This window comes from Urocitellus parryii, chromosome 15 (assembly GCF_045843805.1).
Source record: "Urocitellus parryii isolate mUroPar1 chromosome 15, mUroPar1.hap1, whole genome shotgun sequence".
Lineage (NCBI taxonomy): Eukaryota > Metazoa > Chordata > Mammalia > Rodentia > Sciuridae > Urocitellus > Urocitellus parryii.
This window is the reverse complement of record NC_135545.1, coordinates 50,294,693-50,321,353: the sequence shown is the minus strand read 5'-3', so window position 1 is coordinate 50,321,353 and position 26,661 is coordinate 50,294,693. Positions and strand designations below refer to the sequence as shown.

The window sequence follows — 26,661 nt, the reverse complement described above, 5'->3', positions numbered from 1 at the left end:
CTGATGGTGTGACTCTCAGTTCAAAGATGAAAGCTTAAGATCCTGAGGTGGCTACAGGTGTAAGTCCCAGGTTCTGAAGGTCAGAGACCCTGGAGCTCCAGGGTCCAAGGGCAGAAGAGATGGATGTCCCGGTTCAAGCAAAGAAAGAATAAATTTGCCCTTTCTCTGCCTTTGTCTTCCATCTGGGCCCTCAATGGATTGAGTAAGGCCAGTCCACAAAGCTGAGTGTGGATCTTCTTTCTTCATTCACTGCTGATTCAAATGTTAATCTCGTCCAGAAACACCCTCACCATCACACCCTGAAATAAGGTTTTACCAGCCATCTGGGCACCCCTTCATCCAGTGAAGTGGATGCATAAACCCACCATCACACAGAGCTTATGGATTCTGGCTTCACACAAGGGCAGTATGGCAAAGTGACTAAGTCTCTGGGACGACAGCAGGTTCAAATCTTGCTTCCATCACTCGGTGGCCGTGGGGACTTGGGCAAATTTCTTCAAAGCCCTGGGCTTCATTTTCCATATCACTGAAGCAGGGTCAATGATGTCACCTACTTCCAAGGACTGATGGACTGATTGAAGTCAAATTCTGAAAATGGCATCTGGTACCAGTCATCATGCATGCTGCATCTTGTCTTGGATTATCATGCCTTGACTTATGTCTTAATTTGGCTTCTCCCGTGGCAGAACCTGAGATGGGGATTTGAGTGCAGATAGTTTATTTGGAAATTGATCCCAAGAAGCAGTGGTGAAAGGGCAAGAGTAATGAGATAGTGAAGGAAAACAACTGTACGAGGTGGTCCCTAGAAGATTTTTCTAGCAGCTCTATGGGCTTGATTTGGTCACGATCTTTTGAGAGTTAAACATGGTGCTTCCTGGAATCATCCCTGAAGGATTCATTTTAAGGCATCCCCTCCTGGTGAGGCCTGCCCCAGGGCTCTTAACTCTTTCGGTGAGCAGCAGGCTAAGTGTAGACAAAAACCTGTGGTGTAGACAAAGAACCCTGTAAGATGCACAAAGATACATAGGGCTGGCTTGAGGTGGGTTGAGGTCCAAGGAGGCAAAGCTGAGCTCACCCTGACCTGTCTACTCCAGCTAGGGCTGAAGTCAAAGGGGTCTGTCTGGCATGTGTGCAAGTCACCACAGAGACCTCTGAGATCCTAAACCAGTGGGTAGGTTTTCAGCTGTGCAGGATCAGAGGTTCCATTTAAGTCTTATTAGCTGATGTGGGAGATCTGACTATGGGGCATTGGTTTATTCTAACCAGTGCTATGTCATGTGCTTTTTGGTACCAGAAATTCCTTTTGCTTAAAGGAAGACATACCTGGCCAGGCATGCAGATAAAACACTCTCTTCTTAAAGACAGTTCTATACAAGATTCTACATTGCAGACAGCCAAGCTATCTGCAGTTAATATGTATCAGAGATAATTACTTAGGGACATTGCAGTTACAGTTGCTATAGTAATTATCCTTGGCATTAGCAGCCACTGTGGTGGTAATTGAGACGAGGTTGCACCCTTAATGCTATCTACTGATGTGCACCGAGCTCATGGTGTGACCCAAGGACTGTGCTTTGTACTTGGGCATTTGTTCTACTTATAGCCCAAGACAGCCCTGGGAGGTATCTGGAGTTGTATTCTCCATTTCATGACTGAAATAAAAATGACCGATGACCAGGGAGATGAGCCAACTTTCTAGAAACCTGACATCAAGTAGCAGACAGAGGCTTTTCAGAGAAACAGCAGGCATCACTTAACTGGATGGTCTTTTAGCAAAACAAGCCCCATAGAGACTTTAGAATTCCTGCAGCTTCCCTGGGTCTTTTTTTTTTTTTTTCCCCAAGAGGTAAAAGCAAACAGAGTGTCTGGTTCTGACTCAGGAAGTCAAGCGCTACGCAAGGGCAGCAGAACTTGGTATCTCTATATCTCAAGGGGTTTCTGCTTTCCTCCCTGTTAGCTTCATCCTCGGCACCACCCCCCACCTCTGCTACGTGATTCCCAGCATGGCCAAAGCAGTCCTGGTCTCACTTTCCACCAGCAAATGGTTTCACACGAGCAACAGTGAAGTCTGCAAGGCTGACGCATCTGACCGGCTTGAGACCAGCTTGTTTCTAACAGAGTGAAGCTTGTGGTCAGTCCCGGGGCAGGTGGCAGCTCTGTCTTATCTCATCCAGCCCAGACATCTGGGTACATATTTTCCATCTTCCCTCTCTTGAGGTCTTGAATTTCTACTTCTTAACCCATTTGCATCTACAGCAGTGGTTCTCAGCCATGAGCAATTATTGCCAGGGGACATTTGGCAATGTCTGGAGACATTTTTGGCTATCACTTTGGGAAGGGCCGTGGCTACGACACTGTCTCCTGGCTTCCCTCATTGTCAAGTGGCAACAGCTTTCTTTACCCAACTGGAACATCTAGAGATGAAGCCTTCTTTGATTCTAGGTGAAACTTGGGCTGAGTACTACTGTCAGTAGTGGATGCCAGAGGTGCTGTTCAATTTCCCACAATGCCCTGACCGGCACAGAGACTTAACCTGCTTCCAAAGGTCAAGGCTGCAGAGACTGAGAAACCAACCTGATCAACGCCTTAAAATGGTTGTTTTTAAAGTCATCATACCCTTGGCATTGAGAAACTTGCACTTTGCTCTTGGCCTTTAGATTTTCTGACTTTTTCTAAAGCGATTGACAGTCTTAATTGCTGCCTCTTGGAAATCCTCCATCCCTACCACCCTGGGGTTCCTGCTCTTCTCGGGGCTTTATACTCCTGGTTTCTTACCCTTGTCATCCTTTATGTTAGGTGTCCCAAATTCAAATTCTGGGCTAGGTAGTTATTGTAAGGAAATCAAGAAATCTTGCACATAAGTGGGTACAGAGAGTCCTCTAGCAAACAAGGAAACTGCGGCCTGATTCCTACCACCCCAGGCTTGCCAGCTTCTCTGAGGTTTCCAAGCAAGGCACACGTCTAGGTCCTATGTGACATCTTCCCATGTGTGAGGTGGGCAACTTGTTGAACATTTTTTTAAAGCTACGTGTTGATATGAATATACACTTACTGGTTTACAGCCACCTCGGACTTAAATATTAGTGTTTTCCATTTTGTTTTTTAAGATAAATCCTCTTATGCTTTATGTGCATAAGCAGACAAATCTATTCAATTCTTGGAGTTGATTGACGTTGATGTGCCAGTGACTCCATATTATTCTGGGTCTTCATATCTAGTCAAGATGAATGCATTCAGCGTGTCAAAAGCAGAGCACCCTCTTCATCATTGAAGCATAGCGTCTGCAGGATGACCGTAATGGTGTAATGGTCACAGGGAAAGGTCAACATGGTCTATTCACGCTGTCAGCACAGCATTTGGGAAGTCTAACATGCTCTTGTATCTGTAGCTAGGAGAATTGGAAAAATAAGGAATCTCTCCTCCTTTTGAATATATTTCACTTGCAAAGGAGTAAATAAACACACAAAGCTCTCTTCTTTCCACCCTGTTGATTTTTTTCTTCTTTCCCATGTCTAAATCAGATCCTAAAACTATTTTTCTTCCTTACTGTACATGTAGAAATAATAACGTTAGATTTGAACAACGTGAGTATTTTAAAAAGCAGTGCGGATTGGCACATCATCGGTGAACAAAGCTGGGAAGTCCTTTCATATGCAACTCTGAAAACAATACTGTTTTTGGAGTCCACCTGGTCCCCGACTTGGGTTTACAAAATAAACCAACCCCCAACTCTTGCTGGCATTCTTGGAATCTTGATTTCCCCCGTGTGCGGGAACTTAGAACTTCCTCTTTGCAGGTTTTCTTTGACCAATTGTTTTACCTTCCACATTTGTTTTTCGATTAAGATTTTTTTTTTTTACCTTCAAAATTTTCCTGCGGTTTTGGTCTAAAATGATTTTTTTCAACCTTGTGGTTCTGATAACAACTTCCTTCAGAATTTATACTAATCATGTGAAACTGGTTCATAACCCATATGGCGTCTGGAAACAGTTATTTTTAAGTGACTTTATGCTGAAGTGTAGTCATATTTTTGTAGAAGGGCTGCGATCTGTTTTTAATTTACGGCAGTTTGAAGCCATATTGATTTTTTTTTTCTGCTGATATTTCAAATTTCCCTTTATGGCAAACCCAGTAAGTTGATTAACCTCTTGGCTTCTCTCCCTGTCAAGTGGCAATAGCTTCATTTACCTGGTTGGAACATCTACAGATCACATGTTCTTTAATTTTAGATAAGACTTGAACTGAGGGTTGTAGACAGTTATAGATTAGTATAATTCCATGCTAGAAGTTTTGGTAGTCAAGGACTAGTGAAAATTTCAGCTTTTTGGTGCCAGCTGGGTGGTCTTGGGTATGTTTCTTAACTTTTTGCCAGGGAGGCTCGGTTTCCTCATCTACAAAATATTAATGATATTCTCCCGACCTTCGAGTGTTCTTAGGGGAACTAAATGAGATTAAGCAGCTTGGCACCCTGCCCAGCCCATCATGGTTAAGAGCCTCATAAACATGAGGAAGTACCATCACCACCACAGCTCCTTGTAGTAACAGTGGTAATAATAACCACAGGAGTCACCTACATCACTTTTTGCTATAGCAGGTTTTAAAATGCTTTTCCAGTTCAGGTTTTTTTCCAGAATCCTGTTTCCCGGTGCTTTCTGTCCTTTTCATTATTCTATTTTTAAACTTCTCTTCCACATCACAGGGCCCTGGGTGCGTGCTAGAGGTGATTGACTTTTTAAAGGGTATGATCCTTGCCCTTCTGGAATGTGTAGCCTCCCACCTGGTCGGGGTGGGGGTTCTGTTAGAGAATCATGGAGATGAACAATTGCAACTGTCCTACTGGCTTCAAAAGAAAGGTGCATGGTGCTAAGGAGGAGTGATTCATGGAGAGAGGAGGCGACTCTGAAAGAAACGGTGATTCAGCTGCGAGGTGGTGGAAAGACACCCTAATCAGGCAAAAAAGGAGACCTCACAAGTGCCTTAAGGTGGAGACAATGGCTTGTGCAGACGCTCTGAAGGAGGAAGAAATGGCCAGCCCTGAGCCAGCAGGATGCAGCCACACTGAGTGGGCAGCTGAAGAGCAGGGTCCTTGGGGCCACATTCCTGGGCCGTACTAGACTTTCAGAGAACTTTGGCCTCCCCACAGACACTCCCTAACCACCTTCCAGCCCCATCTCAGATCACATTTACTAAGTGCAGGTTGATTCAGAAGGAAGACCTAAATGCGTGTCGAATCTCCCCAGAGGTAAATCTCCCCAGCCTACCCTCCGTGTTTCTCGCTTCTGAGGCTCACTCTGCCCTTCTTCAGATGAACTCAGACCAGAAGTGAGTGTTGTGAAGCCCTGCTGATGATAGGGGAGAGCATCCATATGCTCAGGAGTCACAGGTAGATGCATTTCATACCTGTTTGATTTTCTCCATGTTGAGGGCCCAGGCAGACGCGGTGGTGGCTGCGTGGGAGTGTGGGGTATGTGTGGATGGTCATGCTGTCTGATAGCTTCGCTGCCTACCTTGGAGTGAGGACTGCTGAGTTGGTTCACCTGTGGATCTCACACAGGCACAGGCTAAAGGACCATTCCAGACCTGATGAGTCAATGATGGTCAAAAGCAGACAAGAAGAAATCAGGACGCTTGTGTGTGTCTGTGGGTATATACACGTTCTTGCTGCAGGCTGCTTGGCCCCGGGTCGAGCGGGCTAGCTGAGCTCCGCTCCTGCCGCTGCTGTCGCCGAGCACCGCCTGCCGCACCCCTGCTGAGCGCTTCCCTGCTGGGCTGTCAGTGCACGCGGGCTTGCAATCTTGCAACCCGGTTGGGCACAAAAACACAAGCCAGTCAAACTGAGACAAAGTTTTATTTTGTGAGAGGCCGTGTGGGTCCCCTAACAAGTGGGTCCACCCACGTGTCTTCTACCTGAGCGGGGGGGGGGGGGGGGGCTCCACTTACCCCGGAACACCCTCCTACCATCCTTTCCCAACCAATGGGAACTCTCCCATTACAAGAGTGACATGAGTAACCTGAGTCCCGAAACGGGCCCAGGTAAACAGGAGGAGACAATTACCATAATGTAACTTAACATAATCATAATCTGAATGGCTGGCTGGCAGTCACTAAACCCAAAGGTGCCTGTATCAATATTTTTGCTGTGGCTCCTAGCACGTTCTGTCTTACCTTTGGCTGATAAAATGTCCTAGGCTTTTATTTATTAAATGATATCAACTGAAGATGATAGATTTGGGTTTGTAATGACTCTTCTTAGGAAGAATGAAGATGGCGATTCTATGTTAATTATGTCACTTACAATTTTTGTTTTCAGATCCCAGAATTTCAAAAATCCAAGAATTTCCTGATTTTATTTTTATAGTAGGGCAGGAACTGTTTTTGAAAACTTTCCTTGAAAAATCACATCTTGAGAGGGAATGTTAGTTATTTCATTGTTATTCGTCAACTCCATTTAAAATTGCCTTAGCTAACTCTGATAGGTCAGTTCCCTGTTCCTTTCTGGTTATGAAAGTATGTCTAAATACTGATCAATTTATTTTGACACAATTTTTTGACATCTAAGTTATATTTTCTCTCTCCTGAAACTTTCTTCTCCAATAACACTAATGACTATCATTTTTCTTGGTGCCAGGGACTGGACAAATATCTAATCCTCACATCAGCCCCCAAATAAAGCTATTTTAAAAAAATCTTTGAGACTTCTGACACTCAGAGGTTAAGTAGTCTCAAAATTGTCACCTAGCTAGTATCCAGGATTTAAAAGTGGCTCTAACGCCTTACCTATCCTGTGACCACCAGCTCTGCAGAAAAATAGCAATGAACAGTCTATAAACAATCCCACTTACAATCATAGGCCCCTTTTGCCCAGTAAAAAAAGTCCTTTGCCTGTAGAACCATTATCTCCCACTCTGGCCCCACTGAATGGCTGCTGAGGATGTATTTTAATGTGCAGTGATATCAAGCTGAATGGATTCCGCTGGACACATCTTTCTAATGAAGTTGATGGTCTTGAAAAACAAACAAAATCATTATCAATCATGTGAAGCCCTGTCAACTTGAGTCAAACAGCTTGGCAGCCATAATCCCTCCAGGCCACGTGATGCTTCCTAGTCAGCTGAAAATGGTGTAAACCAGAGCTCCGTGAATCCTCGGGGGGGGGGGGTGTGTGTGATGATCCCTGTGCGCAGCCTGCGTTTGCCAGGGGTATTTGAAAAAGGATTGGAACTGGAGCAAGAGTCACGTTAGAGCCCTCTAGGTTATAATAGCGCAGCCTGGGGAGGGGTTTTGGTTGTCTGGGGGTTTAGTCTGTTGGACGGCTGTAACAGAACACCGTAGACTGGTAACTTCCAAACCACAGAGCTGCATCCCAGTTCTGGAGATGGGAGGTCAGAGGTCAGGGTCTGGCATGATCAGGGTCAGGAGAAGACCCTCTTCTGGGTTGCAGACCCTTCTCCTTGTGGTGTCCTCACGTGGCAAAAGGGCCAATGTGGCTTCTGGGGCCTCTTTTATCTAGACACGAATCCCTCCATCTACCTTTATGACCTAATCGCCTCCCAGAAGGTCTTCCCTCCCAAGACCACCCCCTCCATTTTAATCCTGTGAATTTTGAGGGGATGCTGTGAATGTTCAGACCAGAGCAGCTACCTTATACAGTAGCAGAGGGTTCGGAACACGGTCCTTCGGCCTTTTTATAATCTCAGTCGAAGCAGCCTGGGCCCCCAGAGCGCCACCCTGCCTGGCTCCCCGTTTCAGGGGAGCACATACCTGCAGGAAGCCTGTTGTGCTGAGGCCTTGCCCTGTGTAGGAGACAATGGTTCTACATGCCCCACCATGCGGTGGAGACGGCACAGGACTGGGGACATACTCAACGGGGCCGCACGTGGGTTGTAGGCTGTGTGTGGCCACTCTGTGACCTCAAAAAAGTCACAGCCTGCCCTGTGACATCCATTTTCACCTCTTGTGGTTTTCAGCTGCTTTAAAGACTGTCCCTAAAATGTGACTGACCCCTTTGCTGTTACCCACAGGTTCTGGGTCTTTTTCGTCCTTTAAGAACTACACTTTTTAGATCTTGGAGAGGTAATGATCTCTTCATACTGTCTGAAAGTTCTCCCTTGCAGGCCACTCATCCAGACAGCATATAATAGGATCTGATAGTTGAGTTTGTGCCTTCTGATTTAATGCCTGATTCAATTGAATAAGAAATGAAATGCATTCTCATTGTACCAGAGGGGTGTGATTTTAGTACTTGGTGCTTTCGCAGGAGGCTCTGCCACCTAGGATGTACATTCCGCCAGGATGGAGGTGCTCATTCACTCAACCCATAGTCGCAGTGCCCACTGCAGGCCAGGACCTGGGGATGCAGCGGCAAACATCTGTGCTGCAGTGGGAAGGACAGACTGTAACTGCAGGCATGTACGGTGTTTGACTGGGCACAGTGTTACGGAGGAAAGTTCAGCCAGGCAGGAGAGGTGGGATTTCACACTGGGAGCTTGGGAAAGTTCTCACTGAGAAAGCCACAAGAACAGGAGGAAATGAGACAGAGAGCCAAGGGTGGAAAGTGTTCCGGGCAGAAGGAGCAGACCTGATGAAGTCCCACACCGGCGAGCCCATGTGGCGTGTTTCAGGACCAGGCCAGGTAGCTTGTGCAGATTCAGTGAGGGCTGAGCTCTAGCAGATGCGGGCAAAGGAGGAGGGTGTGTTCAGATCAGTCCTGAAATTCAGGATGTCCCAAGTGGACCGTGGGGAGAGCTCTCAGTTTTGCTCAGAGTTCTGAACAGAGGAGGGAGTGACGTCATGTGACCTGACTCCTGACTGCCTCCTTTCTGGTAACATTGGCCGTTATGCTTGGCATGGGGTAAGTGGTCAACAATTTGATTAAATGATTCTTATCATTTTCCCCCATTTCCTGTACAACGACTGGGCATCTTTAATCCAGGACGGTCTGTCTGACACTGGAGTTCCTGTGAGTGTAAGTAGTCAATGAAATGTATGGTTATTTAGCTCACAGCAGCATGAGTTACATTTCCCTAAGGGCACCTCCATCCAGTTTTCCAAACCACCTTCTTCCTGAGACATGGAAGTGTCCCTTGGTGAGGCTCTGGAGGCTCAAAGGGAAGCACGGGTTGATCTGACATGAACTGGGTCTCCTTGCCTGTCCTCTGTGGGAAGAAAACAATACGTTTGCCTTCTGTTCTTTGGTTTCTGCAGTTGTAGGTTTTGTTGTTGTTTTCAGATCTTATGATCTCATTATTTCTACGGCCAACAGACCAATTGGTTCCGTAAGCTCTTTGCAGCTCTTTGCAGTTATAAAAGGGAGATTGATCAAATCTTGTGCAGCCACCTTCTTCCCTCTCCCTGTCAGGAGTGCACAAGCATTTACTAGTGATTGACATCATAGGTCCCCCTTGTTAGCCGCAGGCCTGTTTTGGTGTCGTATGAGACTCAGAAAGCCCAAGGATTTGGTGTCTCACTCTTCCATGGCATTTGTGCATGCAACTCATGCTAGGGCAAGTGAGTGGTTTTTGGAAGTGGTTTGATGTCCTCTAGATTAAAAAGGAAAACAAAACATACACACATGGGGTCACTGGACAGACGGATAGAGAAGTTGACGGCAGGATGGTGACGCAACTTATGGCAGCATCGCCAGCGTATTTGGTGATAATGTGATTCAGCACTGTTCACACGTGGGTGGCTGCTGAGCACTTGAAATGTGGCTGGTGTGGATGAGACACTGGATTTCAATTTTAATTTATTTTAATGACTTCAAATAGCCCCAGTGGTTAGTGGCTGCTCAACTGGAAAGTCCAGGCTGTAGACTTGATGGGCTAAGGAACCTCTGCAAGGAACCAACCAGCAGGTGGGGTGACTCTTCACTGGTGATAAAGAGGAGACCAAAGGTACCCAGTTGCCTACAGAAAAGATCTGAGCACCTTCCTTAAATTGTCTCCTCTGCCTCTTACTTATCAGTCTAATCTCCTCTGCCGTCCTGGGTTGGTTTTCATTGCTGTTATCTCTTTCAGAAAGCCCAAGCCATAGATTTTGACATGTTTTCTGGCCCCAATGCTCCTCCTCCTTCCAATTTATCCTCCCCCTTGCAGCCATGGGCGCCCTCCCTCTTTAAATCTCCCATGAGCAGACATCTTTCTCAGGCTAAAGCTCAAAGTCCTTAACTTTGGTGAACCTAGTGGCTTTTGTCTGTTTTATTCCAAGCTACAGAATCCTGCCTATTTGCATGTCACCTCAATGTAAATTTTTGCTAATCATATTGATTTTATTTCAAAGCATGTGTGTGTTCACATGGTGTTTTTAAGGCTCAGGGTTTCTAAAAACCCTGCTGCATTCCACTCCCAGTAGCGTGCCGTGCGCATGCCCGGGCACATAGCCATGCTATGCTTGAGGAATCCAATAGCCTCAGGCACTGAGCCCCTCTCTCCCCTCACCTGTGCTCCCTCACCTGGAGCTCCTTCCCAGCCCCCTCCTCGTTCACCTGGCTAGCCCTGGCCTCACAAAGGGCTGAGCTTAGATGTCCCCTCTCATAAGAAACCTTCCCAGAAATCGGTTAGTGTCTTGTCGTTGGCCTCCCAGACTATTGGGTGGTGGGGGTCAGGAGAAGGGGTTTGTCTTGTGTCTGCTTAGCTGTGGGTTTTCCTGGTGAGAACCCCAGCACCCTGAGGACAATGAACAGCCCTGCTTCATTCCTTGATCCAGGGCCTGGGTCAGCACTTAGCCCTTTATAAGTGCTCAATATTTGCTGAATCAATTAATCTGACAATCACACACTGTGGTGAAAGAAGTTTTCCAGACTATTCTTCCCTGCCAAAGGGAAAAAGAAAAACGGTAGCTAACAAAATAAATCTCCAAATCCCTCTCTAAGCTGGCACTTACATACCTTTTGTGGAACCCCATAATGCAAAGGTCCAGCTACTCTCCTCTTTATTTGCTGTTGAACTTGTAGCTCCGATTCTCCGTTTAGTGATCCCCTTCATTTGATTGGCTGATGCCAGTTTCATTAGAAGCTGCTGTCTGGCCTCAAAAGCACCATTTGGACATTATTCATCCAATTAACGGACACTCAGAATCCGTTGTGCATCCGATGCTTCTCTTGGTCCTGGGGTATTAAGCTGGATTAGAATTTGCAAGATTCCCTCCTCTCTGCAACCCCGAGTGCTGGTCAAAGACCACAGTGTTTTCAGCCAGGGAAGCAGCAGGCCATCCAGGTACTCGCTGTGTAGCAGGTAGTGTTCTACGTATGTCCTGGTATCTGAAGCTCAGAGCAAGCCGATAGGATTCACTTACCCTCAGTCATGCTGGGGAAACTGAGGCACACAGCATCATCAGTGCACCCAAGCTCACGAGACTTATATGCAGCGGAGACAAGGTTTGAACCCAGGCCCTTGGTTCCAGCCTGTGCAATCTGAAATTCTGACTTGGGATTATTTTTGGTTAGATGATCAGGGAAGAATTTTCTGAGTAGAGAAATCCAACCTGGTAGAGAGGATGGGGTTTATAGTGTTCCTACTAGAGTAAGTCAGAAACAGGTTTAGCAAGTTTAACGAAGGGCAGAAAGACCTGCCTGCCTGCCTGGAAAGTAGGAAAGGATGGGAGTGGGTCGAGTGGTGAGAGATGATGCCCGAGAGAATACAAGGGCAGTCTCCATATTTCTCATCCAAGGGGTGTAGATGTGTCTGTAGCACATAAATGAGAGCAGCAGTCATCAGTTAAATAAACAAACTACTGGAGAAAAAAAGGCCCAGTTTTCCCCACAGCCTTGGTTGTTGATGGACAAATGTAAGACATTGGCTGTCATCTCAGTTTACGTGTTATCTTAGCTATGGTTGGAGAATCAAATAAAACTCTCTTTTTTTGGCAGAAGTTAAAGAATTCAACATCCCGCTGTTGATTTTCTTAATGTGATCACGGTAAGCCACTGATACGCAGCCTATGATCGCTTCTTCAAAGAAAGACGTGATAGCAGAAGCAATTCTCTTTAAAATATGTTCCATTAGGCCCGGGTTTGATCCTCAGCACCACATACAAAACAAAGATGTTGTGTCCGCCGATAACTAAAAAATAAATATTAAAAAATTCTCTCTCTCTCTCTCTCTCACTCTCTCTTTAAAAAAAAAAATATGTTCCATTAAAATACCAGAATGGGATACGAAGTAAAGGGCAGTGTACAAGGCATGAGCAGGCAGTTATAGCAGAACCGCCTCGGTGTGAAAAACATTCTTTATAGTGTGCATTTTGTGATTGCTTCCAAAACCTGTTTTCATTGGTAATCCGGAAGACTAGACATGCTTACTTTGTTTTAATCCACTTTATTCCATGATGACGGCGACCTAGGCCATCGTACATTCTGAAAAGCATAGACTGGTCCCTGACAGCCTGCTAGATAACTATTGGGCAGGAGATGGAAATGAGCCAGAGTTTGGCAAGAAAGCCACTCTCGTCTTCCTGCCACACTGTGCTCCTCACAGGAAGAGACCTTTCATGACAGCGGAGTGAGCCAGGGACCTCAAGGAAAGCATGAGGCAAACTTGGAAATCCCTGCACACTCTCGATTATGTATGTGTTAGCGAGTTAACAGCATATGCATTGGTCTGACATCTTCTCTTATTTATGTCTCTCTGAAGCTGGATCTGGATGGAAGGTATTAGACTAATTTAAAGCACACAGCCTTTTGCTATTTTTTGCCCCCAGGCTCCCTCCTTTCTATCCAGCATCTGTTTGAAACAGCCATTTGGATGCAACAGAAGGCAAGCATAGTTCACAGGACAGAAATGTTTACCCTCTTGCAGGCTTCTGTAGTTTGTTTCTGCAGGAAGGCACCAAGAATCTGCGAACTCACAGACTTCACAAGGTTAAATAAACTGGGCTTTTATTCCAACCTTCTAAGAAAGCTGTGTTTATCTTTCTGCCTCATGTTTACAGTGATCATTCATTCATCTCTCAGTGCACAGTCTTTACCAAGCCTTATACAAATGTGTATGTGCATATGTACATACGTATGTATGCATACCTATTATGCACACAGCTGAACAGTACTAAGAGTAAAATTTTATGTTATCTTCACTTTACAAATGAGGAAACTAAGGCCACGGGTCTAAAGTTGCAAAGATTTTAAGAAGTGGAATCAGAATTTGAATCTAGGTCTAGACTCAAAATCCCAATTCTTTTTCTTTCATTCGTAGACCTCTCTTATATATTTTTCAAGGTATGTTTTCCTTAATAATTGAATTTGCATGTGACATATGTATGAAGTGAGCTTTGTGTTAGGTGATCAGGCAGGTACAAAAGAAAGAAAAAGAAATGCTTCAGCTAGCAAGACATGTCTTGTACCAAGAAGTGCATCTGATATAGGGTTGAACTAGGGCCAAGGTCACAGAGTACAATGTCTACAGGCACCCCACTGGTAATATGAGGGACCTGGTAGAAGTGGGGACTTTGAACTGGAAAGCTAATGTCGTAGCTTTACTCGGTAGCCACTCCTTAGCTGCTGCCAAGTACCTGTGCATACAAAACAGAACTTCTAGCTCCTCTTGGGAATTGAATGAAATAACAATAGTGTGATCAAATTCCTACATGAAACAAAGTGTTAACACAGAGAGGAATAAGAAAAATCTACAAAGAGCCAGGTTGGGCCTGTGGGTATAAATTTGCAGTGTCTGTTCAGGAAGTTTGGTTTCCAACTCCTAGAAACCAGATTCTAAAAGTCTGGACCTGGGTACAGCATTTGGATCTTTAAGCCTGGTGTCCACCCAGGTTGAAGTCTGGCCCTTGGGACCTTAGCTGGGCTCCAATGGGACATAGCATCATCAAACGCTTTTATTGCTAAGTGTTTTTCAGCCTCTGTAGTCTTGTACAGAAATTGCATTTTGCCTCACAGTAAGTTACCTGAATATCTTCCCAAATGCAAATAGGGTAGAATTTCAGATGTAGAAGGCCTTTTAAATCAAGTCCAGTCTCTCCATTAAGTGGACAAGAAAACTTGATGCTAGATAACCAAGTTCTGCTTCTAATCAGTTTTGAGACTTGGGACAATTCCTTGTTCTCCCTGGATCTCATTTCCTTCCTCTATAAAATCAAGGGAATGGACCACACAATTGCTAACATCCCATAATCCTGTGATTATTTTCCTTGGTTGTACCTTAAGGCAGGGGGCAAGGGGGTGGGGCAGGAGAAGATAAATAACTGAGGGAAATTGGGACCAGCCGTTTCCAACATGGTGGTCATCTCTGATTCTTCCACACCACCCCTGGGAGATCTTGGGATATCCTGTCAATCATCCAGCCCCTCCAGGCAGCTGCCCAATAGGTGGATATCATGTAGTTACTTCATCGTATCTCTAACAGCTGGTCATTGGCATGGCTTCCAGCGCCAGCTGTCTGTTTAACAAATGAACGCCATCAGTTCCAAGAGGGGCAGGGCCAGGCCTGGTGGAGAGCTTGACATAACCCATCATCACCCCAGAAACAAGTAGAAACATATGTCCTCCTGATGGCACATCAGCAGGCAGCAGGCTGGGGAATGAGGAGCATCGTCTACCCCAAAGACGATTTGCTCCACGTCTTGCCAATGCACCAGGCGCTGTTCATGTGGTTTCAGCCGAGAGACAGGACACGTGTCCTCTTTTCCTTCTTGGAAAGTCGCTATTTTCAGCCAGTATGTATTGAAAATCAACTGCATAAATCCCTGCCTATCCAGACTTTAGTAACAAAATGAACTTGAGTGGTATTCAAATAGCAAGTGACGCCAATAATTGACAGGCTTTGATTGTCAGGCTGCAAGGAGTTGGTTTATAGAGTAAGGGAAACTAATCTTGTATCAAAATATTTACCTGAATTGCTGTGATATTGAGAGTTTAGACTGCAGTATGTGACTCTGCGAAGTGGTAATGTTTAAGTTTTTAAAAAGAAACCCCGAAGCGCAGGTGGCATAATAAAACTTGGTAAGCTGCATTTCAGGTGATGTGTGCTCACTATGGGAATTTCTGTCATCTAGATTTTTGTCCTATTTCACGGTAATGCCAGGCAGAATGTGTGTTAGGTTGCTACTCTCGGAGGCAGCAGATCTCTACAATGTGAGAGTTGGCACAAATTGCACAGAACCTTCAGCCATTCCTCACTGTATACGAGTTCAAATAGATCCTCCAGGGCGGTTCACTCTCATAGGATGTTGACTTTGTAATATCCCTTCCTAAATTCAGTGTGAATGCTCATGCAATGCCATCTGAGTCCCAAGGGCACAAAGTCAAACACAACAGTGTCTCTGCTTCACCAGGGATTTACATTTCAGGGAGTGAGGGGGAAACTAGAGAAGTCACAGCCTCTTTGGTAAGTGCTGTGTTAAAGTACAGGATGGCGCAGAGGCTTATGGGAGGGCTCCGTAAATCAGAATGACGAATTGGGAAAGGAATACATCCGATTAGTCATGTTGGTCTCTCACAGTAGAAGTGTTTCTTTCATCAATGTCTTGCTTATTTTTATGACCCCCTTAGCACCAATCATGTGGCTTTGTTTGTGAAATGAATTTATTTGCAAAGCACCTACCATGTGCCAGACACTTGGCATGCAAAGAATGAGCAAGATAGGCACAAGTCCCAGACTTTGTGGAAACTAATAGAAGCAGTGAACAGTAAACACAGTGACAAAGAGTAACAGGATGGACCATCAAGTACTGATAAGGGCTGTTACAGAAAGATCAAGCTGACCGAGATGGAAAATGAAAAGATCTGCTTTGTTTCAATAGGGTGGTTTGAAGAGGTTGCCTTTAGGAATTTAAAAAAACAAAAAATGAAGTGAGTTTTCTAGGGGAAGAGCAGGCACAGGAAACAGCCAACAGAGACTGAGATCTGAGATGGGAGCTGAGGTTTCCTGTTTATGGCCAGCCATGGACCCAGTGCAGCTGGAGTTCAGTTTTTAGAAAAAGAATAAGAGAGGCAGAGATGTTAGAGAGGTTAGTGGGGGGCTGGGTTTGGAATGGACTGGACTGGACCAGAGGGAGGCTTGTAATTCTTATTTTCTTGGCTGAGGATTCATCCTGTTGTAATAGAGCATGAGGGAGACCTGTTCAATGTGATGGTCTGTGAAAGTAACTGTGGTTTATAAAAACAGCTATGGATGAGAGAGAGCAGACTGTCAGCAGGGGACAAGCTCAGAGGTAGGAGCTCTGGAGATCCACTGGACATGGACATCTGTCAACATTCTCAGCCACGTGATACCGCAGTCTGTAGGATGCTTCTTGCAACAACGAGGAATTAGAGGTGGGGAGCACAAATGTGGGTCCCGAATTTCTCACTGAAAAACACCACTTGGATGGCTGCGCGGTGGGACCATCTCGTCCCATTCACCCAACCCCCTCCATGTGAAGACCGACTGCAAGACACAGGTCCAAATCCTGGAGTGCTCTAGGGAGGAAGGCTGGCTATGTAGTCTCATGCACAGTGCATGGTAATAGGGAGCATCTCAGTCACTCACAATTAACCAATGGCCCTTGTGGTGGCCGTGTATTTCCCAAATGATCTCCTTCAGCCTCCCTTGAATGGTCAGGCTCCTGAGAAAAATCCAGAGCCGAGGATGATGTGTCAGTCAGCTCTTTCCTTCACCTTCCCTAGCTGCAAATATCTTCATGATCCAGCTACTTGTAAAGGTCATGCAGCGTTGGGATCTGTTCTTGCCGATGGGTGGGGCGTATTTGGGTAGCTGAGGACCTGGGAAGGCATGGTTTCTCTTCCTTATTATTCTGTATGTATCTTTCTCCCAAAGGTGTGTGGACACACAGGACCTGGCTTGGCTGTGGGAAGGCACCGTGGTCCAGCCACGCCCATTGTATCTAGAATACATGAGTGGGGGAAATGAGAGCATCGCAGGGGGGAATGTGAACTAGGTGAGGAGTGGAAAGAAAGGCCCTGCTCCAGAGAGCAGTTCAGCCAGGTAGCTCCGGATCCACGGAGGGACTTTCTCAATGTCACCATTGATCGCAGGGCTGGGCACTCCTTTATTTCATACTTTCCAGTATGAGGATGGAGATGGGAGGCCATGAGGCTGACCCTCTGGCTTGACACTGCTTGATCCCAGGCTTCATTTCTGAGAAAGCTGATTTGTGTCTCTAAATCGCTCCGATCCATGCCATGTGCCATCCCAGAAGTGGTTTGATCTGAAAGAGTCAAACTTTAAAAGTCTGTTATTTGAACTTCCCCTTCCCCTGCCTGAAGTCGCAATCTTCTGAATTTTAATAGGATACATGTAGCCAGATAGCCCTGAAATATGGAGGAGTTCATGAAAGATAAAAGGCGTCCATTGACTGGAAGAGTTGTGAGAGTCAGGTGAGCATTTGCAGAAGAGATGCTCCATGCCCTGTCTGGTACCTGAGCAACACTGCAATAAGGGAAGGCAGGGAGAAGGAGAGAAGGACTCTCCAACATCTAATCATCATATATTAATTAATAAGCGTTGAAACATAGGTTGTGGTTGCTTATAAAATCTATATGCATTTGTTAGCATTTATGGATTTTTTTTAAAAAATACTAAGATTCATACAATAGGTTATTGTAAATATATCAACCATTTTCATATAATAGCTTAAAAAACAGAGTCCATTCTGAAGAATGGAGCCAGGCATGTCTTGAACAGAATCTGACTACATATAACTTCCAGTGTTGAGCTGTGAACCACTGTATTCTTGTCTCATGGGATTTGGGCCGTTGAAGTCACTAAGTTTTTATTTCAATGGAATTAATTATTAATCAGCTAAACAAATGGATTCCATGAATACGTTGTTAACATCTTTTGAGAGCTGGTAGAATGGTGTGATCTCTACCGGTCCTGGTGATTATAGTGTAAGTGCTTTGAAGAAAGGAACTGAATCTATTCATCTTCGTGTCAGGAGCATAAGCCATTGCTTGTGGTCAAAGCCATGTCAGTTTTGGAGCTAGATTAGGTGGGTGTAAGTGAAAGAAAAAGATAATTCATTTTGAACATCCAGGTGAGGGTAGAGTTTGGTGAAGACTTCTGAAGCAGGATTTGGGAACCTTTCTTCCTAGTTTATCATTATCCGTGGAGACTCAGAAAGCCACAGAGACTTTCCCTGCCTTGCTGAGGTTCAGAGTCCCCTGGACAGATCAACCTTGTGCAAAGATACACCCCTATGGGCTGCAGGCTGAGGACCCAGCGGGCATCTGTGGAAGGACCTTGGTGTGCCTGGGTGCTTGCTGCAAGGGAGGGCCGTTACCTGCCTCATCTAAACAGATGGCCAGCATGTGGCCTGAGAACTCTGCTCCAGGATCCTGATCCATCCTGCCACATTCTCCAGAAAGTGCCCTCAGCAAAGACTTCCCATGCACGCGTGCAGGCCATTCACAAACCCCCCTTTCCCCTCCACGCTGGTCAAACTGAAAAGAGACCTGTGGCCTTTTTTCAGTGGAGAGGGAAGGGAAGAGGTTAGGGCTTCAGAATGCAGGAAGGCTGGATTGAAGCATCTGAACCCACAAAATTATGGATGTGAAGCCCATGGGCCCGAGAGGGACACAGAAGAGGAGCAGCCTGGTGATTTCCTTCCCCATCATCTTTGCCATCTCCACCCAAACACACCAAGGCCCAGAATCCCCGGATTCAGCCGCTCTCCAAGGTAGAGACATTCAGGATTTTGTCTCTGTCTAAATATCTTTGGTCCTAGCTGTGAGATGTTCATCAGTGCGTTTCAGTTCTTCAAACTTGGCTCAGTCCTCTCATTTACTTTTTCAATAAACTGGAATAATATTCATGCTTTTATTTTATTATTCAGTTGGGCCAGAATTTGGGGTCCAATTGAAGAGGAAAATTATCATATAAACACAGTTAGAAAAAGGCTTGGCTTCTCGGCTTTGTTCCCTCAAATAATAATGATAAGAATAATAAATATGCACAGAGTGTTATCCCCGGGCCAGGCACTGTCTTTAAACATTAACACGTTTAATCCTCTAAAAACCCAGCAGAGGAAGTGCTGCCATTATTCCCATTTCACAGGCCAGGGCCCTGACTCTCCGACAGGTTTGGAACTTCCCGGGGAGATCAGGGAAAAACAAAGGAAGCACTTCAGCATGGCAGAATTGTGGACACTCTTGTGGCTCTTATCAGCCTCATGCTGCTCTGTCACCAGACTGTGAACAGCTGTGGAATATCAACAGTACTGACGAAGGGTGGATGGACAGCATTTTGCAGGGACATGGGTGGCTGTACAAATCTGGAAAATATAAATCCCCACCTATCGCATACTTGGTATCATGAATCCTACAGTGGTAACGTTGATAACCAAGAATGGGTGGCAGGTGCCAGATTTCTTTTAAAATCTCTCTATATTTTTTTTTTCATCTAAAAGCACCAGATATTTTTCCCTTTGATAGTAACAGGGGATCTGGAACATATGCTTTTTTGAAGTGCATGTCTGTGTTTGGAGATCTATTCCAATCGTCTATTAAACCATCTCTGTGTGTAGATGCCAATGACCAAAAAAAAAAAAAAAAAATCCATTTAGGATTCCTAGAGTTCTGTGCTTCAGAGAGAACTGAGGATGTTATCAGTGTCATTTTGCACGATTCCTCTCTCTGCCTTGTTCTCTGTGGCCCAACAAATTCTGCCTGTTCTTCCCTGGGACTTGGTAAACAGTTTCTGACTTATCAAATCCCTAATGTTCTATTTAAAGCCACTGTAAAACTTTTTTTTTTCTTTTTTGGTACTGGGGATTGAAGCCAGGGTCTCTTTACTACTAAGCCACATCCCCAACCCATTTTATTTTTTATTTGGAAATAGGGTCTTGCTAAATTGCTTAGAACCTCACTAAGTTGCCGAAGCTGTTTTTGAACTTGCGATCCTCCGGCCACAGCCCCAGCAAAGCTTAAATTTTGCTTCTCAAGACCTTCATTTCTATATTGAACATTTCCCTTAACTCTTTGTCTTCTTCTCATTCCATTTTATCTCAGTAATTTTTGTGGTTAGTGGAAGGAACCCTAAAATATCCTCTTGCCTTTCATTTTTCTCAAGTAAAGACTTCCTGGCCTTCATTTTTAGACTTTCATTTCTCCCGACTCCTTTCCCCAATCTGGACCATAGATTTCTGTTGTTTTGTGTTGATGACACTTTCTTTTTTACTTTTCTTTTTTTGGAGGGGTAACAGGGATTGAACCTAGGGGCACTTAACCACTGATCCACATCCCCAACCCTTTTTATGTTTTATTTTGAGACACAGTTTTGCTAAGTTGCTGAGGCTGGGCTGGCTTTGAACTTGCAATCCTCCCGCCTCAGCCTCCTGAATCAGGTGAGCACCATTGCTCACCCAGCCAACCTGTCCCTGATTCTCAATGAAGATCATCCTCCTATCATCAATTATTTGTTCTTTGGTGCTATTGTTTGAATAAAATAATATGTTTTTTGAAAGAATGTGGTAAACTTGAGTAAAATAACACTATTTTTAAAGGTTTTTGTGGTTAGGTTAAAAATTAAAAAAAAAAAATTTGATTATTGGTGACCACAAATCTACTTCTTTCCCAATATTTTTCCAGCCAGCCTATGAGGGGCTGAATCTGTCGATTTATACTTGATTAAAAATAAAATAGAATAATGATAGTGCCCACTGGGCTCTTTTTATTATTGTATCAAGATACTTCTTTAAGGTTGACGTCATTTCATTGGGAGTTCTGATTCAGTTGCAGTGAGCATCATTAGTCTACAAAGTCTTAATTCTTTGAAATTTTTTTTTTTTTTTTTTTTTTTTTGGTGGACATAAGGCCTGGGATGCAAGCTCCTTGGATGTGGCTCCCTCTTCCAGGAGCGTGTAACTGCCTGATTCTCATTCCTCTTTAAGGCTGTTCACAATGAACCTTTTCAAGTGAATTGTGCTTCCATCCCACCACTGAATTTATCAGGTATTCCTGGAATCTGTGTTCTCCGTTTGCCTATTAATTCTGAAGCCTTTAATGGAATTGAAATATGACCTACAGGGAGGGCATCTTAAAGGAAAACCGGAGGAGATTTCATGAAGTGTGATTTATACCTGATGTGAGTTCCTTGAGAATTATTCTTTGCTCTTTTGGGTTTTTTTTTTTTTTTTTGCTCTTGAAATCTAAAATAGGAAATGTCTGCTCACCAAATGTACTTTCTCACCTTTTAAGGTAGAAAATGGTAAAATATCTGAATAGAATATGGACCATGGTCAGTAGGCACTTTGTTTTAAAGCCCAGAAGCTAAACCATGTGGCAGTTTTTCTATCCATAATCTTGGAAAAGATGGAACACTCTGAACTCTGTACATCCCAGGTTTTCAGTTTTGGAAACACTGCAATGAAATTGACTCAGGTGCATTAAAACAGGTCTGGGACCATAACCTAGAGCTTCTGTATCTTTTATTATCTTTCATAATGAAAATAAGTGAAACACAGATTGTCCTATAAATAGGATGTGGGGACCGTATGATATCTTTTATATCAATAAGCCGTCTTGGAGGTAGGACATTGGGCATTGTGTTATCTGGGACGTGGGACCAAAGGGGCTAATGTGGAGAGTCACTGTGAACCTGTCCTTCTGCGGACTCCAGTGAACCACCCAGCTCTGCCCTTGGCTCCTTCTCTGGAGGGAAAGGAGAGCTGGGAATGTTTCCTTCACCACCAGCAGCTGCCAGCACCTATTTTGCAGTGGCCATGGGGCCTCTCCTGTCCACCACTCGGGGGAAGCCTGAGTGACCTCACACTCCACGCCTGCCTTCTCTGCAGGCAGCGAGGTCTCTGCTTTCTTCCTGCTCTCGTGAGCTTTTCTGCTGGTCAGTTCTGAGCTGTTCTTCTCTGAGTTTCATGAAGACTGCCCCTGCCTCAATGAAAATGCACATCAGAAAAGCACTCTACCATGTCCGACCCTATCCTTCATTGCCCCCCTTCCTACCCCTTCTGTTACTGTTCCTCTCAGAATCCTGAGCTCTGTCTTTATGCTATAGACAAGGAAATATTTTATTTTCCTATATTTACTAGTCTAATCTTTGTTTCCCTCATTTAATTGGAGGCCAGGAGCGGACCAAGGATCTGTCTCCTTCACCACGGTCTGGCTCCTTTGGGAGTCGCTGGGCTTATAACCGAATGTTTTAAGATGTGTTCATTTGCTTAGATTCCAACAGTTTCCATCAAACCAGAAAATGAATATTTTTCTTCTTTATTATGTAGCACTGTACCATTGTTGTTTCATGATAAAGAATTATTGCAGATTTGTGTCCTGGTCATGCTGCAGTGTGTGGATTAGTGCATTTGTCCCAATATAGGAGGATTTTTTAAAAATTGTTTTCTCAATATAGAAGTTTTTCACTACTTATTTGTTGTAATGTACAGTTTTCATGAAACAGAGAAAATTGAAAGCTTCCAAACCGGTTAGTCCAGTCAAGACTCTTAAGTGGCTTAAGCCTTTGATATTAGTTGAACCAAGTAAGGAAGTTAGTGAGGCTGCAGGGCTTTCAGGGATAATTTACTTTTTTTTTTTTTCTTTAACTAATCACTTTGTCCTGGGGGACTGTAAATGGTGTCTTTTGTCTGCATGCTGTTTGAAAGGAGGTGAAGGCTTGTCTTGGATAAGAAGAGGGCCTAGCTCAAGGAATGGGAAGCCCACGGTCCATCTGTATGTACTTCCTGTGGGGATTTCCTCCCAGGTACCTGGTAGGTTTAGACAAGTCTTTCTGAGTTCCCACGTCTTGTGACCTCGAACCTCTTTCCCTTCTCACGTTGGCAGGCTCTCAGTATCCCTCCACTCTGGTAAATGTCTATATTTTTACTTTTTCTTTTCTTTTTTTTATATTGCCTATTAGTTCTCCTCTCTCATAATCTCCCAGAGGATGTGGATGCAAACTGTTTTATTTTTTTAGTAGGTACCTATTTCTTTTAAAGGCCTATGCCTAGAATAAGACCAAGATTTGGGAGTTCAGTGACAACTTGGTGAATGAAACCATCTGTTTTTGTGTCTGGGGTCTAGATACAATGTCAGTGCCCCAGTCCATAAAGAAGGTGGCAGGAAAATCAGGACCAAACCACACAGTGTGTTTTGTTTCCTTCCTTCCCTGGAGAGAGACATGAGGAATAAGAAATTGAGTCCAACCTAGGGCCAAATTAAAGCCTGAGGATAGCACCTCTGCAGCCAGTCACCCACCTGCCCTGCCCCCAGATTGGGTTGGGTGCCAACCCTGTGTCCCCAGAGGGTCCTGTCCTTGTCACCTTACCCCACTTAATCGTCTGCATCATACTTATGGATCCATGTGCCTGTGTCTTCCTGGTTAGCCACCCACTTTGTGATTCTCCTGCACAGGTGTGTGCCTAGCATATACCTGCATGCCAGGTACCTGCTTGGTGCCCGATGAATATGCATTGAGTCAGTCACTTACCCTCCTCCTCATCAGTCATCCAAATTGCTACAGTCTAGAGCATATAAAGGACTTTGGTACAGGTGATTTTCTCTGTGTGTGTGAGGTACAGGGATAATTTTCCACATTTTGTACATGATGGAGGTAAGGTCCGGCCCATTGGTTCATAATATTGTGATACTCACCTGGACAGTTCAAAACCAGAAACCACCGAGGTTATCAGTCACATTCAAAAGTGATTCTGAGGTCAGAGATACAGGATTTTGCCTGGGGGAGAGAGTATATGTGTGTTCTTGAGATACCCGGAGGATGCAAAGTTCAGCAAAGTTGAAAAGTCTCTGGCCTGTTCTCAGTGCTTCTCAATCATTAATGGGCCGGTGATCTGAGTCAGAAGCAGATTATGATTCCACAGGTCTGGGTGAGTGAGACCCAAGAATTTTGCATTCCTAATGAGCTCCAGGTGAGGCCGAAGCTGCTGGTCCACAGACCACAGTTTTCACAGCAGGGCCTGGAGAACTCTGATGTCCAGAGAAGGGAGCGTAGCTCATGCTCAAAGGCAAAGGTGCACTGTGGCAGCAGAATCAGGTACACATGCTGTGCCTTGAACTTGGAAGGGGAAACACCTCGGGTGGGCTCACCAGGGTCCCCTCCTTATTGATTTAACAAGTGTCTCTCTCTGTAATAGTGTAGCTCATTAGACCCCTGCTTGCAAATAACCACTCACTCCTTCCTTGGCCATCCTTGCTGGTTCTTTTAACTAGCACTTGTGAAATCAAGATTGAATATCTTGGTTTTACTATCCATACTATGAACTCCGTTCAAGGAAGCCAGGCATTTGTACATTCAGGTGAGTACCAGTACCCGGCAGGGGCAAGCAGTACTGCCTGTGGCTCAGCCCCTTAGGCACACAAACCAAGTTGCCTAGTTGGGAATATAGCTCTGCAGTAGTGTGCCTAGCCTACATACATAAGTGCTTGGATTTGATACCTGGGGGCCACCCACTCTACTCTAAAAGTGTTGGCCGTGGTAAGGAGTTCTGGCTCAGGAGATGGAGTGCCAACACCACCTTTTCCCACCTGCTAGCTTATCCTCAGTTTGCAACTCTGTAAAATGGGAAGAATGATAGCAACATGTAATGGTGCAGATCAAATTGAGATGGTAGATGTCCAGCAATTTGCCCAGCTCCTGTCCACGGGAAGTAGTCAGCACATATTTGCTGGAAATCCATCCAGAAATAAAAGGAGATGCATGGAATCGTGAATGTGCTCTTTGTGTTTGGCTTTTTAGTCAGGTCTAATAAGGACACGAAAAAATGAATTCCTCATCTCGCCGTTACCTCAGCTGCTGGCCCAGAAACACAACTACAGCTCCCCCGCGGGCCACCGTCCTCACGTACTGTACAAAAGGACAGCAGAGGAGAAGGTGCAGCGGTACCGGACCTCCCCTGGCCACTCCCCAAGTCACACTCCCCCTGCGTCCCAGAGTCCAGAGACTGAGTACCACCATCGAAGGTGGCAAAAGCAGCATTTTTGTGGACGACGCAAGAAATGTATGTAAGGAAACTTTTTCTCGCTCTGTTCTTAGTTGGGCCTCCATGGGGTTTTTTGAGTGCTGTTGGGTGACTCTGCAGGTTAAGATGGGGCTACACTGAGCACCTACAACCATGTGGTCTTGGAGAAGGACCAGTACCATTTCTGCCTGGCAGAAGCTGGATGAAGTTCTTCTGGGTGAAGCTAGGAAAGACTTAGATTTATCTTCCTTCCTTCCTTCCTGGCTCCCTCCCTCCCTCCCTGTCTCTCTTACTTCTCTTAGAGCATCTCTGAAATTTGGCCACGGTCTTATCTTGGTGATAATGATAAGAGAAAGCCAAGGCAAATGTCTAGGAGTGATTGTCTGTCCTTTTGGGGGACATAAGGAAGAGACTTGGCTCATGAAGAGGGGCAGCAGTGAAGGACAGGACCCCTCAGCATGCTTTGTGACCCAGGCACCACCTTCTGCATATTCTAGACAAGCAGTATCCAGTAGAAATACATTACGAGTCTCAAATGTCATTTTTAAATTTAACAGTTACATTTTTTAAAGTTTCAAAAGTTCAATTCATTTCAATATCATTTTATTTAATTCAATATATTCAAAATATCATCTCAATAGGTAATTGTTATGAGAAATTGTTAATGAGGGATTTTGCCTTCTCTTTTCATATTAAGTTTTGCAAATCTGGTGTTTATTTTACTTTGGGAACTCAATTTGAGTCAAACTGATAAATTTTTATCAGAAATACTTAATCTGTGTTTAGATTTCAGAACATTTAAGGTTGAAAAAGTCGATTTACATACTCTGACTATTCTAAAGATATACCTTTTTCAATAGCTGCATTGTAGATTGTATTTCAAATGAAGTGAAATGAAATAAGTGGATTCCTCTGTTGCACCAGCCACAGTTTAGTGACTCAGTAGCCACCGTGGTGAGCGGTTCCCTCAGTGGATAGCACAGGCAGATGAGGGCCCTTCTCAGGGAGAAGAAGAATTGGCATTAGTAGGAGTTTAATCCGGAGCACTAATAAAGTAGCGATTTTTCTCCATTTTTATTGATGTGAAACATCTCCTTGAGGAACATTCATTTAGCACCTGTCTATGAGGGTGGTGTCAATCACAGGGGTGAGATAGTGATGATGGCATGCATCCGACATGAGACATCAAAGCTCATCTTCAGAACAGCCTTATGAATTGGTAGTATTCTTTTTTTCATGGAAGATGCAACTGAGATCCAGCGTGACAGGGCTAATGAGCGGTCAGCTTGCGTTTTTACAGCTGAGTCTTCATGATGACCATCTCATGGCTCCATCAGTGGTTATAGTATTACATTATTTCTATTCTTGTTTAATACACAGTTATGTCCTGAGCTTTCTCAATGTCCTTTCCTTCCGAGGGCACCCTTGTTCTTGTCACTGTGTTTTGACCAATAGTGTCAGGCCTGCCCCTACAGACACTGCAGGTCTCTGCTCACAGACTGTGGTGAAAAGTGTTTAATATAGTGTTACCATTACCCCTGACTTTCCTGTTTCCCCAATAACTAAGGGTCCTCTGGGATGGCTCATCATGTGCTATGTTTAAGACCACAAGCTAAGCACAAGTTTCTAGAGAAGTTCACTTTTAGTTTGGAAAATAACATGAAGTGTCATGAATTCAGATCCCAAGGGTAATGTCTATTTTTACGATTTCTGAGTAAAACAAAATTAGCATTTTTCTTCTTTAAAGATCCTTTCATTTATTTTTGTTGACCTGCTTTTTCTGCCAATTAGAAT

At 44.6% G+C, this 26,661-nt stretch overlaps 1 protein-coding gene across 3 annotated transcripts in view; it reads left to right on the top strand.

Moving 5' to 3' along the window:
- The window catches only part of Adamts18 (ADAM metallopeptidase with thrombospondin type 1 motif 18), a 132,991-nt gene that overhangs the window by 27,431 nt on the left and 78,899 nt on the right, over positions 1–26,661 (top strand). For 2 of the 3 annotated variants that reach the window (XM_077793228.1, XM_026393011.2), the window contains exon 4: positions 24,645–24,906. In XM_077793228.1, the coding sequence (XP_077649354.1) occupies positions 24,645–24,906 (262 nt within the window). Of the gene's footprint in view, positions 1–24,644; positions 24,911–26,661 lie in introns of those variants that run through there. The other variant, XM_077793229.1, reaches the window with a different exon arrangement.